The sequence below is a fragment of the Chinchilla lanigera genome, unplaced genomic scaffold, assembly GCF_000276665.1.
Source record: "Chinchilla lanigera isolate Chin_1 unplaced genomic scaffold, ChiLan1.0 scaffold00029, whole genome shotgun sequence".
Classification (NCBI taxonomy): Eukaryota; Metazoa; Chordata; class Mammalia; order Rodentia; family Chinchillidae; genus Chinchilla; species Chinchilla lanigera.
In genome coordinates this window covers 2,514,422-2,526,423 of record NW_004955430.1, presented here as the reverse complement: position 1 = coordinate 2,526,423, position 12,002 = coordinate 2,514,422, and the positions used below count along the sequence as shown (strand labels likewise).

Here is a 12,002-nt window from a genome sequence, read left to right as displayed (position 1 = left end):
TGGCGGCGCCGACCCCGGCGCGCACTTGTGGGCTCGTTACCAGGACATGCGGAAACTGGTGCACGGTGGGTGAGCCGGGGTGGGCCGAGCGCCGGGGGGTGCGTGTCCCGCAAGGCGGGCGGACGGTCGAAGTGCGGGGACGTCGCTCGGAAGCCGTCCTAGGCGCGGCTCTTCGGGGGCTCGCCAGGGCTCGGGAGCCAGGAGGACGGGGCAGCTTTTCAGAAGCCTCAGCGATTGTCCCGGGAGCTTCGGGGTGTCCCGATTGTCCGCAGAGCGCCCTGACGTCCGGGGGCGGGCGGGGGTGTGTTTCACAGCTTGCTCTGCGGGAGCTTGGAGGGGCTCGGGAGTGCGCGCCCCCCGCCGGCTCCCTCTGGGGTCCTGCCTAGAGTGGGCCGCAGCGGAAACGCACGCAACCTCTTGTTCTCGGTCGCGCTTTAGGGTGGGAGTGCTGTGCACAAAGCCCAGGAGCCACGCTTGCCCGAACGGGCTCTGGGCGACGGCCCGAACCTAAGCTGACAGCTACCGGGCTTTTCAGGCACCTCTTGGTTTCGCCCTGGAGGTCGGGCACGTTCAGCAAGGGCTGCAAAAGCGTTGGGGAAACGCCAACTCATCCCAGTCCCCTAAAATCCTTAAGAGCTGCTGTACCCTTAGTCAGGGCTGCATAAGCACACTTACTTCACATCGCCCCACCCCCGGCCTCAAAATGAGCTGATGAGGCCCGAGTCCCCTCGCAGGGCAGGCTGGGCCAGTTAGTGAGTCCCCAGAGCTCAGTGTTGGACCGGCCCTCCACCGGCTGGGTGGGACTAATGAGGCCCCGTCCCTGCTCCACACAGTTGTGGTTTGGGCTGTGGCCCTATCACTGCCCAGCTAGGTGGCCCTCAGCGAGTGTTACCCTTTTGGGCCCTCAGTATCCCCAAGCATAAAACAGCCTGGGGCCTGTATCACAGGCTTGTGATGACTTGTGAAGAAGCAGGCCAGCAAGGGATAGAGAAGCTTCTGGAGGAACCCGCAGGGTCGAGGTAGCTTTCATTGTCTTAACAAAGTAGCCCTGTCTGGAAGATTCCTGCTGTGGGAAGACCAAGAGGGTAACTAAAACACATCTCTCTCCACAAGCTGAAAACAAAGTAGTTAGGGCCTGGGAGGATTGTTGTTCTGAAGCCCTTGGAGTCCTGGGTTGAGTTCCTCTCTGGAGAGGCAGGCCTGGGTGTTGTATAAGTCTTTGTCCTGTACCTGGAGAAGACTGCATGTCTTGAGAAGCCTCCTTAGAGGTATGACAAGCAGAGAAAGGGAGATCTGGGCATTCCCTCTGGGGCCTGCCTGCATCTTCAGACCCTGTGTGTAAGTTCCTCTTGTTGTGCAAGGTCCTGTCCCCTGATAAGCCAGCATGAGCCAACTGTGTGCCTCTGTGGCCTGGTCCTCCCCAGCTCATTGAGTTTTCTTAGTATTGAGGTATACCTTAGTCTGATGCCTGTGGGCGAAACTTCGCTGCTCCCGGCCAGCCCTGTACTTGCACACCTGGAGAACAGTGCAGCAGGACCGCGGCTTCCTGCCCCACCTGTGTGGCTAGACTGATGAAGAAGAGATTAAGGCAGATGGGTAACCTGAATGCACATCTCAACTCCGTTGCTGCCCCTCAGCGGTTTGGAGCAACTGACTTCACCTGCCTGAACTCCAGTTTCTTTCTCTGGAATGCGGAGGAATAAGTGTGATTACCTCAACTCCCTTGAGTGAGGATTGAACAAGATGAACCCCTCAGGCACCCGCAAGGGTTTCATGGTTGCAAGGAAGAAGTTGGCCTCAGAACCTGGAGCCTGGGCAGATGAGGGAAGTGGGGGCTGAGAGGGGAAAGGAGGGTAGGGGCGGGGCAATGAACCATACAGGTAGCAGGCCAGTGCTGGGTTAGGGCACATCCTGTCCTGGCCCTACATACCAGCCACCACAGCCCTGAGGAAGGAGTGGGACCCTGCTACCTCAGCTACAGTGTTCTCAGTGTGGAAATGGGTGAAGAGGCCAGGGCTTGTAGGCTGATTCTTCATCCTGCTTTGTCCCTAGGAGAATTGTCCGCCCGATGTGAACATCGTGGGCTGGGCATTGGGGCGCACACCTGTAATCCCAGCACTCAGGAGGCTGAGGCAGGAGGATTGTTGCGAGTGTGAGGCCAGCCTGAACTGCATAGCGAGACCCTGTCTCAAAAAAAGACAAAAAAAAAAAAAAATCATGGGCCAGGGCACAGGCCTGGATTTAGCCAAACAAGGAGACACCTCTTACTCTGGGGAGCTATGAACACTGCACCAAGCGTCATAGACAAGTTGGTGCCTGAGAAGATGGGGGAGGCAAGGCGCAGCTAGGTGGGCAGCTGAGGCCCAGGGTCCTAGTGACAATAAGTGAAAGGCAGGCATCTCAGAACCCACCCCCGGAGGACTGCAGCTGCCTGTGTCATGCACAACCTGGTGAAGTGCTTCATTGCATTCGTGGATCTGCAGAGCAGCTGCTGCGCTGCGCTGGCCAAGGGCCACCAGAGAAACCCGCCACACCTGTTCTCACACCCACACCCTGCACTTGACTCCGAAGGAAGAGGGTAGGGGTGGATCCCTGTGCTCCACAGGGGCCTCCGAGGTGAATGCTCTAGAGGTGGGAGCGCATCAGTGGGATGTCACCTCTTAAAAACTGCAGATGCCGGGCATGTGGCGGGGGCGGGGAGGTCTGGAACTTCTGCTTTGTGACTTGGACTGGTGGCTGAGTGGAGTCCCTAGATTCTTGGACCTGGGGCCTCATCAGGGCAGTGCCCTACACATCTAGTCCTACCTCCTCTCCTGTCTGCACCTCAGAGAAACTGAGGACAGGGAGTTCATGGGCTCGAGAGGCACATCCCTGGGTACAGAACAGGTTGGTGCAGTTTTTATTCCCCCTTCAGAAACAAGGAACAGGCCCGAGGCTGAGGTAACACATTCCTGAAGTCACAGCCATGGGAGGCGGGTGCTGATCTACCCTGGCTGACCCCAAAGTGTTTTCTGCATCTGCCTCCCCCCATTGTGCAGCTGGGGAAACAGGCCAGAGAGCTTGAGACCCCAGAGCTTACTCAGGACACTGCCCCGCTCAGCTCCCTGCTATGGGCCTAAGAACCAGCTTCAGCTCCTTGGGAGCACCTGGGGCCTTGGGTGGCCATAACCGCATCCCCGAAGGGAGCAGCTCAGGTAATGGCCTAGAACCTGGCTTCACACGTCCTGACTGTCGTAATTAGCAATGTTCCCTGGCTAAAGCCAGGAAATGTCATTATGTGGGCTGGCAGGCAGCTGAAATCCGATTAGAGAGACCGTGCTCCCTGGGCTGTGGCAGGCGTTCAGAGTTGGCAGGCTGAGCAGCAGAGGGGGTTCCCACCTCGCTAATGTCTCTGAGCCCTAACCCCAGCTCTGGGCAAGGTGGAAAGGCTGCACGCATCGGCTCAGCCCCGTCACAGATTCCTCAGTCCCTACGTGCTACCCTTAAAGGAGGTGATAGATATGGCCAGTGGGCAGCCAAGAGAGGGACCGACAGTGGTGCTCCTGAACTGGTTCTGAGGAAGGGGCAGGATGTGTGCTGTAGACTGTCCCAAGAGCAGCTGTTCTTCAGCCATTTGAGGAGTTGAGGGGCTGCCTGCCTGGGGGTGTTGCCGGGGTTCCACCACAGTCGTGTGTCTGATGGGGCTCCGTGAGAGCCTGATGGCTGCAGGAGGAGGACGAGCTCCAGCCATGGGCTTGGCCCATGGGCCCCTGGCAAGTGCCTTCTCTCTGAGCCTCAGTTTTATCAACTGCAGCACCAGGCTAGGAGTCACCATCTTGGGGTGTTTTATGAAGCTCACTGGGGTAGGTACCCACAAAGTGCCCAGGGTAGCACTGCTGTGATCTTTATCTCCGTCATACCACATCTCCTTCCGCTAGATCTTCTGCCCCCTGAGGTCTGCAGCCTCCTCAACCCAGCAGCCATCTACGCCAACAATGAGATCAGCCTGCGTGATGTCGAGGTCTACGGCTTTGACTATGACTACACGCTGGCGCAGTATGCAGATGCCCTGCACCCTGAGATCTTCAGTGCTGCCCGGGACATCCTGATTGAACACTACAAGGTGAGGCGAGCCCTGGAAGCCAGTGGGGCCCGGCTTGACCTAAGCCGCAGGCTAATTCATGGGACTCCCTCGGTCCCCTGGGCAGGGACTGGATCAACCCCCCAAGGTGGCCGCCCAGCCAGCAGGACTGGCAGTGCTGCTGGCTTAGGCCTGGTCCTTTTTGCTCAATAGTACCCAGAGGGAATTCGCAAGTATGACTACAACCCCAGCTTTGCTATCCGTGGCCTCCACTATGACATTCAGAAGGTGAGTGGCTAGGTGTGGCCTCCTGGGCCCTCCTAGCTGGACATGTACACGGACTTCCTAGGCCTCCCTTTCCCCTAAGGAAGGTCTCATCTGTCCACCCTCTTGATCTCAAAGCTGTAACTTCCTCTTGATTTGCACCTGATCCCCTTGGGACCCTCCAGCAGAGGCTTTGGCACGGGCGCTGGAAGTGGCTGGCCCAGGGCAGCTAGTTAGGGCTTAGGAACGTGAGTGAGGTGGAGAACCCTCTACTGCTCGGTGGTAAAAGCTACCTCCTCACTGCCGGCTTGCCTCCGGGTGCCCCCAGAGCCTGCTGATGAAGATCGATGCCTTCCATTATGTGCAGCTGGGGACAGCCTACAGGTGAGTGCTGACTCTGCCTTGGTCCCGCCCCAGCCACCACCCTGCCTGGCTTGGAATGATGGTGTCTGTGCCCCCGATCAGGGGCCTCCAACCCGTGCCCGATGAGGAGGTGATCGACCTGTATGGAGGCACCCAGCACATCCCACTCTACCAGATGAGCGGCTTCTACGGCAAGGTATACCCTTCACCCTGCTCCCCGAAGGGCCACATATTCATGACCTCACCGTGGATGCTGGCTCCCCGCAAGGCAGTGGCCAGCCCTGAGCCAATACCGAGCTCTCTTGACAGTGTCCCAGGGCAGATTGGAGCTGTTAGTCCCCAGAGCTGGGGTGGTGGGGTCAGAGGGATGGCTGAGACATGGCCCTCTCCTCAGGGCCCCTCCATCAAGCAGTTCATGGACATCTTCTCTCTGCCGGAGATGGCACTGCTGTCCTGCGTGGTGGACCACTTCCTGGGCCACGGCCTGGAGTTTGACCAAGCACACCTCTACAAAGATGTGACGGTAGGGATTCTGGGACTGCCTCTTAGCTGGCGCGAAGGCCAGCCATGACAAGGCAGGCCCTTCTTGGACCCTGCTGAGCCCTTATTGTCCTCCCGTCTTCCAGGACGCCATTCGAGATGTGCATGTGAAAGGCCTCATGTACCAGTGGATTGAGCGAGACATGGGTAAGAGTGGACAGCAGCCCTTCCTTGGCCTGCGTGAGTGGGAGAAGGGCCGGCCCTCATAGACCATGTTCCCCCTCAGAGAAGTATATCCTGAGAGGGGACGAAACATTCGCAGTTCTGAGCCGCCTGGTGTCCCATGGGAAACAGCTGTTCCTCATCACTAACAGTCCTTTCAGCTTTGTGTGAGTCCGGCCCCACTGTGGAGGGAGGGGCGGGACTGCAGCCCCGGCCCGGTGGCCAGACTACCTGCAGCCTGTGTTACGTCTTCACAGGGACAAGGGCATGCGGCACATGGTGGGTCCCGACTGGCGCCAACTCTTTGACGTGGTTATTGTCCAAGCAGACAAACCCAGCTTTTTCACTGACCGGCGCAAGTATGGTCCTGGAAGCGGGCAGTGGGGTGGAGGAAGTGGAGGCCCCAGCCCTAGTGAGGGGACTTGAGGCACCGGGCCAGACTGGCCTTTGCCTGTCACTATGTGTTTGGGGTGAGAATGTGACCTTGCTAGTGGCGCACATTGGGTGGGTGGGACTGCAGAGATGGAGGAGGCACAAACGAGATCAAGCCCTCAACTCTCACCCCAGGCCTTTCCGAAAACTTGATGAGAAGGGTTCACTCCACTGGGACCGGATCACTCGCCTGGAAAAGGGCAAGATCTATCGGCAGGTGAGGGCTGTCTGGGAAGAGCGCACCTGGCAGGGCGGCCTGTGTATCCACAGCCTCTGAGGAGGCATCGCAGCTCCCAGAGTCCTGGCCAGCCTCACACTGCGGGGCTAGAGCCAGTGGCAGTGACTGCCGGTCACCACGGCAGAGGTGTGGGGAGCAGGTCTGGGAGGGCTGAGTCATGGGGAGAGGGTGCTTGGCTTCCGGTCATGCTGCCTGAGTTTCAGTCCGGCCCCACACAGTAGCACAGGGAGCCTGACCCAGTCGCCCTATCTCGAAAGCAGCTGGTGCTCTCCTTGAATGGTTACATAAAGCCCTTGGAATGTCCTGTGCCCTCTGAGTACCCAGTGAATGGCACTGCTGTGGGCAGACCCAGTTGAGGGTTCTCGAGCCAGGCTATGGGGACACTTCCTGAAAGCCCCGCGGAGATGCTCTTCCTGCCTCGTTAGGAAGATACAGGGGCTGAGCTGAACCGTTGGGTGGCCGTGAGCAGGAGCTGATTAAGGCAGTTGGCCTTGACTGGAATGTGGAAATCCTGGCTGAGCCGGGCGTCTCGGGGGTAGAGATTTCAGAGGCCTTGGTGCTGCAGGAAGCCAGCAGTTGGCCCAGGGCGCAGTGTCGAGGTGCTCAGGCCTGGCCTAGAGGCAGCACTCGCACCCCTCAGCGTCCTGCCCTGCTGCACCCCTGCTCCCCACAGCCCCTCGGCACATGCTGTCCCCTCGGCTCCCTAGTCTTGGCACCTGCCCGTGGTGGAGGGAAGCAGGCGCCTTTGCAGGAATGTGAACTGCTTCCTCTGCAGCTGCCAGGCGGCTCCTAATCCTACATTCTGGAGTTTCTTTGCACTGTGTGTGTTGGATCCTGCCTGCTTCTCAGGAGCCTCGCCCTAAGTCCCTGTCATTCTCTGCCCTCTCTCCATCTGCTGCCCCTTAAGGTCCTCCCTTGGTCCCGGGGTCACAGCCTTCAGTGGGTCTCCCTGCTTCTCACTTCTAAGTTCTTCTACAATCGTCTGTCCCAGCTGTTCCCATCCCTCCGAGGCGGGGGGCAGACACCTCTGAATTATGCTTCACAGAGTGTACGTCCCTGCTCCTGTGTCTGAGCAGGGCTGCTGCACTTCTGGCCCTGGCCCCTGTGCCCCCTGACCTTTCCAGTTATATTTGGGCCTGGCTGAGTGTTTGTTTCTCTGGCTTTGGAGCAGGAAAAGCCCACAGCCCGGCCAGTGAGCCCTGCCATTGGTGTCCTGGATCCCTCTGGGCTGAGGCAGCCAATAAGGATTTCAGGGCTCTTTGCTTTAGAGCGTGGGGCCTTCCCTATGGTTTGTTTCTCAGAAACAGGGACTTAACATCTAGCCTGGAGCAGGGGTGAGGCCCTTGAGGATTAGGGCACTGCACCGGGCCTACAGGAGCCCACCCTGCAGCAGGGAGACACCCGCTTCTCAAGTGGGAGGGTGAGTGGTAAGGACTGCGGCACAGCCAGGCCGCGGGAAAGGGCAGCCCAGCATCCGGCAGGATCTGGGGGGCTGGTGCTGGCAGCCCGTGGGAGCAGAGTTGACTCAGCAGCCTCTCCGTTCCCCAGGGAAACCTGTTCGACTTCCTGCGGCTGACAGAGTGGCGCGGTCCCCGAGTGCTCTACTTCGGAGACCACCTCTACAGTGACCTAGCGGTGAGGGGGACAGGGCTAGGCCGCGGGGCTGCGGGGGAGCTACCCAGGTGTCGCTGACCCCACTCTCCTGCCAGGATCTCATGCTGCGGCACGGCTGGCGCACGGGCGCCATCATCCCCGAGCTGGAGCGCGAGATCCGCATCATCAACACGGAGCAGTACATGCACTCGCTCACCTGGCAGCAGGCGCTGACCGGGCTGCTCGAGCGCATGCAGGTGTGGGCCGTGGTCGGGGGGAAGGGCTGCAGGCCCTGGGCACACGAGCCAACACTGTCTCCTCCCACTGCAGACCTATCAGGACGCAGAGTCCCAACAGGTGCTGGCTGCCTGGATGAAGGAGCGGCAGGAGCTGAGGTGCGCGGGGGCAGCCCGGGGAGGAGTCCTTCCCGGCCCTCCTGCGTCCGCCTCAAGCGCCCCTTCTCCCTCCCCAGGTACATCACCAAGGCCCTGTTCAATGCTCAGTTCGGGAGCATCTTCCGCACCTTCCACAACCCCACCTACTTCTCTAGGCGCCTCGTGCGCTTCTCCGACCTCTACATGGCCTCCCTCAGCTGCCTGCTCAACTACCGCGTGGACTTCACCTTCTACCCACGCCGCACACCTCTGCAGCACGAGGCACCCCTCTGGATGGACCAGCTCTGCACGGGCTGCATGAAGACACCCTTCCTTGGCGACATGGCCCATATCCGCTGAGGGTACCTTTATTGTCCAGGACAGACCCCCACTCCCTCCTGCCCCGTCCACACTGGGCATCTGTCCAGATAAGCAATAAAAGTGGTTGCTTCCCACTCGGCTCTGCTTTGACCTCAGACCGTCACTTGACAGCAAGGATCCTCTGAGTGTCCGGGAACTCGTCCTCCAGGAGTGAGTCCTGGGAGAGGGAGGCCGGTTGCAGCACCGCCAGACAGGGCCCTGGGCCCCCTTCCACACCCCCCGCACTCACATCAAAGGGCTCACAAAAGGCATCGTGGCTGCCAAAAACAGGGTTGGGGACAGAGACGAGGGTTGGGCTCCCTTCTTGCCAGGGGGCGAAGTCGTCGTCAGCATCATCCTCCGCCTAAGAGGGATGACAGGCCTCATGTAGGATTGAAGGCGTGACCCCAGCCACCGCCCCTGTCTCGCCAGCCGTACCTGGAAGGTGGAGAAGCCGAACCCGGTGGGCTTGCCTCGGACTCGGAGATAGAGGGCTCCTGCCAGCAGACAAAGCAGTGCCCCGGTGGCTACCACAGCCCCCACACTCGCTGCTACAGGCAGGCGCTCGGGCGCCATAACCGCCCCCTGCGAACAAGGAGAGCATCACAGACCTGGCCAAAGCCCCGTACAGCTCCGTCTTCCCCTTCCCCAGACTCACAGCCTGTGGAGGTGTCAAGAGGGGGCTGGCCAGAGCATGGATGATGCCATTGAAGGCAATGATGTTCCACACAACGACACGCCCAACCACGACTGTCCCTGGAGCCTGCAGGGAGAGAAGAGTCAGGCCCTGCAGGTGAGGACCAGGACCAGCAGGGCGGGGCAGCAGCCGGACTCACCGCAGGGGCCGAAGAACTGTTGTCAGAGCCCACATCACTGATGACAAGGCTGAGACCTGAGTGGGCAGGAAGCAAGGTCCCCCGGCTGGCATTTGTGCTCAGGAAGGTGGTGTTGGAAGCATGTAGCTCAAGGTCTGGGCCGCTCAGGGTCTGGGTAGAGAAAGGCCTGCTAGGTTGGGCCAGGCGGAGGGAGCGGACTAGGGACCTGCTGTGCCCATCCCCCCACCGGTACCATGTTATCCACAAAGGCTTCATTGACAGGGACGAAGAGTGTCTTGTAGGTGAGCTCATCATCCAGGAAATCCAGGAAGTCCAGGCCTCGCTTGGTGGCATTGGCATACTCCAGCAGCATCTGGGAGGATGAGAAGACGGGGCTGTGGGCAGGTTCCTTCACCGGGCATCCAGGCACCCACACCCCACCCCTGAGGCTGGCTCCCCACACACCCCATAAAAGGTGGAGAAGTTGGCAGTGGCAGCCAGTACGTCAAGCAGCTTCCCATTACACGTGCCGATCCCATCACCCACAAAGCCATCCCGACATCGGCAAGCTACATCTGCAGGAAAGGCAGGCCAATGACTCAGTGGGTCGGCAGGAAGGGGCGGAGTAGGCATGGGCTTGCTGTGATGGACGCACCTTGGACACGGTAGCAGTAGGCATCCCAGCGCTCCGAGAGGTTCCTTCGGGTGCCAGGGCTGACCACATCCACCTGACCATCACCACAGTCTGGTGCAGGGTGGGCAGCAGAACCATTGGCCAGCCAGCCCATGTGGCAGAGGTGGAAGCCCAGCTGCAAGAGCAGGAGGGATGCTGAGACCCAAGGCCCAACTCAGAGGCCCCCAGAGGCTTGGCTGTAACTCCTGAGCTCACGCACCTGCCGGGCAGCAAACAGCTGAGAGAATGAAGCGAGGCCACCACCTTGGGCCTCACACGCTGCCTCAGCCTCTGAGAAGTTCAGGCCGTAAGGGCCACTGGTGGCCTGGAGGTGGAAGACACCGGCCCACTTTTCTGCAGGAGAAAAGGGAAGCACGGTGAGCTGGCCAGAACGCAGAGAGAGAAAGCGGCGTGCCGGCAGCAGGCAGGGGAGCGCACCCTCGAAATGCAGGTCAGTGCACACAGCATCCGAATGGCAGGGTGATGGCCGGCCCAGACAGCGGTCCACGGGCGGCTTGGCTTCTTCCAGACACTGCAGTCCATCACCCACATAGCCTGCACGGCACTCACAGCGCCGGGTGCTCTAGGAGCAGGGAGAAGCGTGGGTGTCCTTCAGACACAAGGGCGGTGAGTCTGCGGGACCTCCCCACCTGGGCTGTCGGCTTACCGGGCCAGTGTACAGGCAGTCAGCATGCTCGCTGCAGCCCCCACGGTGGCCGTCCGCACAGGGGTTGTGGGCCCGGCAGCTCCAGCCGTCACCCTCGTAGTTGGCCAGGCAGGTACAGGTGACCACTGTGCCTACCTGGCTGCAGTTGGCATGCTCACTACAGCCACCATGCCCGTCCTGGCACAGGTCTGCCACTGGGGACAGAGCAGAAGTGGTCAAAGCAGGTGACTGGAGGGAAGGGGGTGCCCCCCGCACCACGCAGCCGCCTGCTCACCTGCGCACACGTGGCCATCACCTTCGTAGCCCAGGCTGCACTCACAGCTGTTGCCCGCACGGCACACGGCCTGGGGTGCACAGGGTGGGGTACACACAGGCTGCAACTCTGTCCCAGGGCCCATCCCCATACGGCCAGGTCAGTAGCTGCCCTCCTGGTGTCCACCTGTCCAGCCACCCTCAGGGCCTCCCCCTGTGCGTGTATTGGGGCAGCCAAGAGTGTGAGGTGTGCCCAAGTGTGCTGCACGGGCACAAGCACCACAGACACTCACCCAGCTGGACCTCACAGCGGGGCCCAGTCCACCCTTCTTCACAGAAGCAGGAGCCAGAGCCCCCGAGGCCCTCGTCACAGCGGCCGTGGCTGGTGCAGCGGCAGGCTGTGGAGAGGGACAGGCAGGAAGATAAAGGTGGGCACGTAGGCCAAGGGAATTGGGGCAGGATGGGACAGGGCAGGGATGGCCCACCTTGGCACTGGGGTCCAAAGGCACCCGGGGCGCAGAGCTCACAGGCCGTCCCAGCAAAACCCACATGGCATCTGCACTGCCCACTGCCGCTCATGCCGTCCAGGCACACACCGTGGTCACTGCAAGGGCTGCTGGGGCCACCAGGGCAAACTGGGGGGTGGGGGGTGAGGAATGAGGTTGGGAGGGGCTCCCGTCAGGACACTTGCACACGCAGCCCAGTCCTGGCATCTGCCCCCCACCAGGGGCAGCGAAACCCCTGCTGCCAGGCCCTGGAGACAGCCCGAGGCTCCAGCACTTCTGCAGCTTTTGCACCCTCTACGTGTCCATCCCCCTTTGACCATTCCCTCTAGTAAAATTACTCCCCGCCCAGACCTCCGTGCCCTGGAGGACCTCAGTCACCTTTCTTAGGGCCGCAGACCAGAGCTCTGGCCTTGCTGCACTGGGGGCTGGAGGAGCCCGGGGGAGTCCGCAAGCTCAGGGTGCTCACCTTGGCACTCGCTGCCATAGTGACCGGGACAGCAGCCAGGCTTCCAGATGGTGGTGGCGCAGGAGCGCTGGCAGCCCCTGCCCAGGTTTTGAGGCTGGTGCCAGTAGTTGGGCCGCACCCATACACTGCTAAGCATGAAGGGGCGCAGTGGAGAGTTTGTCCAGAACCTTGAGAGACGCCAACAGGCCTCAGGGCTGCCCTGGGACAGGAAGAATCAGGTCGTAGGCAGCCCGAGCT

General features: G+C 60.6%; 2 protein-coding genes across 4 annotated transcripts in view; one reads left to right on the top strand and one right to left on the bottom strand.

The window, feature by feature from the left end:
* Nt5dc2 (5'-nucleotidase domain containing 2) lies at positions 1 to 8,481 on the top strand (the record flags this gene model as incomplete). Its single annotated transcript, XM_005387325.2, is given in 14 exon segments — positions 1 to 65; positions 3,918 to 4,102; positions 4,274 to 4,348; positions 4,653 to 4,708; positions 4,790 to 4,883; positions 5,082 to 5,210; positions 5,314 to 5,374; positions 5,454 to 5,556; positions 5,647 to 5,748; positions 5,957 to 6,038; positions 7,608 to 7,694; positions 7,769 to 7,909; positions 7,983 to 8,047; positions 8,125 to 8,481. Coding segments are annotated over 14 exon segments (1,507 nt in total), but the record flags the coding sequence as incomplete, so codon positions are not given.
* Positions 8,361 to 12,002, bottom strand: part of Stab1 (stabilin 1) — a 26,104-nt gene continuing 22,462 nt past the window's right edge. For 2 of the 3 annotated variants that reach the window (XM_005387326.2, XM_005387327.2), the window contains exons 55-69: positions 11,766 to 11,964; positions 11,279 to 11,428; positions 11,087 to 11,191; positions 10,816 to 10,923; positions 10,542 to 10,735; positions 10,313 to 10,457; positions 10,095 to 10,228; positions 9,857 to 10,010; positions 9,667 to 9,776; positions 9,455 to 9,574; positions 9,223 to 9,372; positions 9,045 to 9,149; positions 8,825 to 8,971; positions 8,637 to 8,750; positions 8,361 to 8,564 (exon numbers count right to left, since the gene is read on the bottom strand). In XM_005387326.2, coding sequence (XP_005387383.1) covers positions 8,508 to 8,564; positions 8,637 to 8,750; positions 8,825 to 8,971; positions 9,045 to 9,149; positions 9,223 to 9,372; positions 9,455 to 9,574; positions 9,667 to 9,776; positions 9,857 to 10,010; positions 10,095 to 10,228; positions 10,313 to 10,457; positions 10,542 to 10,735; positions 10,816 to 10,923; positions 11,087 to 11,191; positions 11,279 to 11,428; positions 11,766 to 11,964 — 1,992 coding nt within the window. In that variant the 3' untranslated portion in view covers positions 8,361 to 8,507. Of the gene's footprint in view, positions 8,565 to 8,636; positions 8,751 to 8,824; positions 8,972 to 9,044; positions 9,150 to 9,222; positions 9,373 to 9,454; positions 9,575 to 9,666; positions 9,777 to 9,856; positions 10,011 to 10,094; positions 10,229 to 10,312; positions 10,458 to 10,541; positions 10,736 to 10,815; positions 10,924 to 11,086; positions 11,192 to 11,278; positions 11,429 to 11,765; positions 11,965 to 12,002 lie in introns of those variants that run through there. The other variant, XM_013515573.1, reaches the window with a different exon arrangement.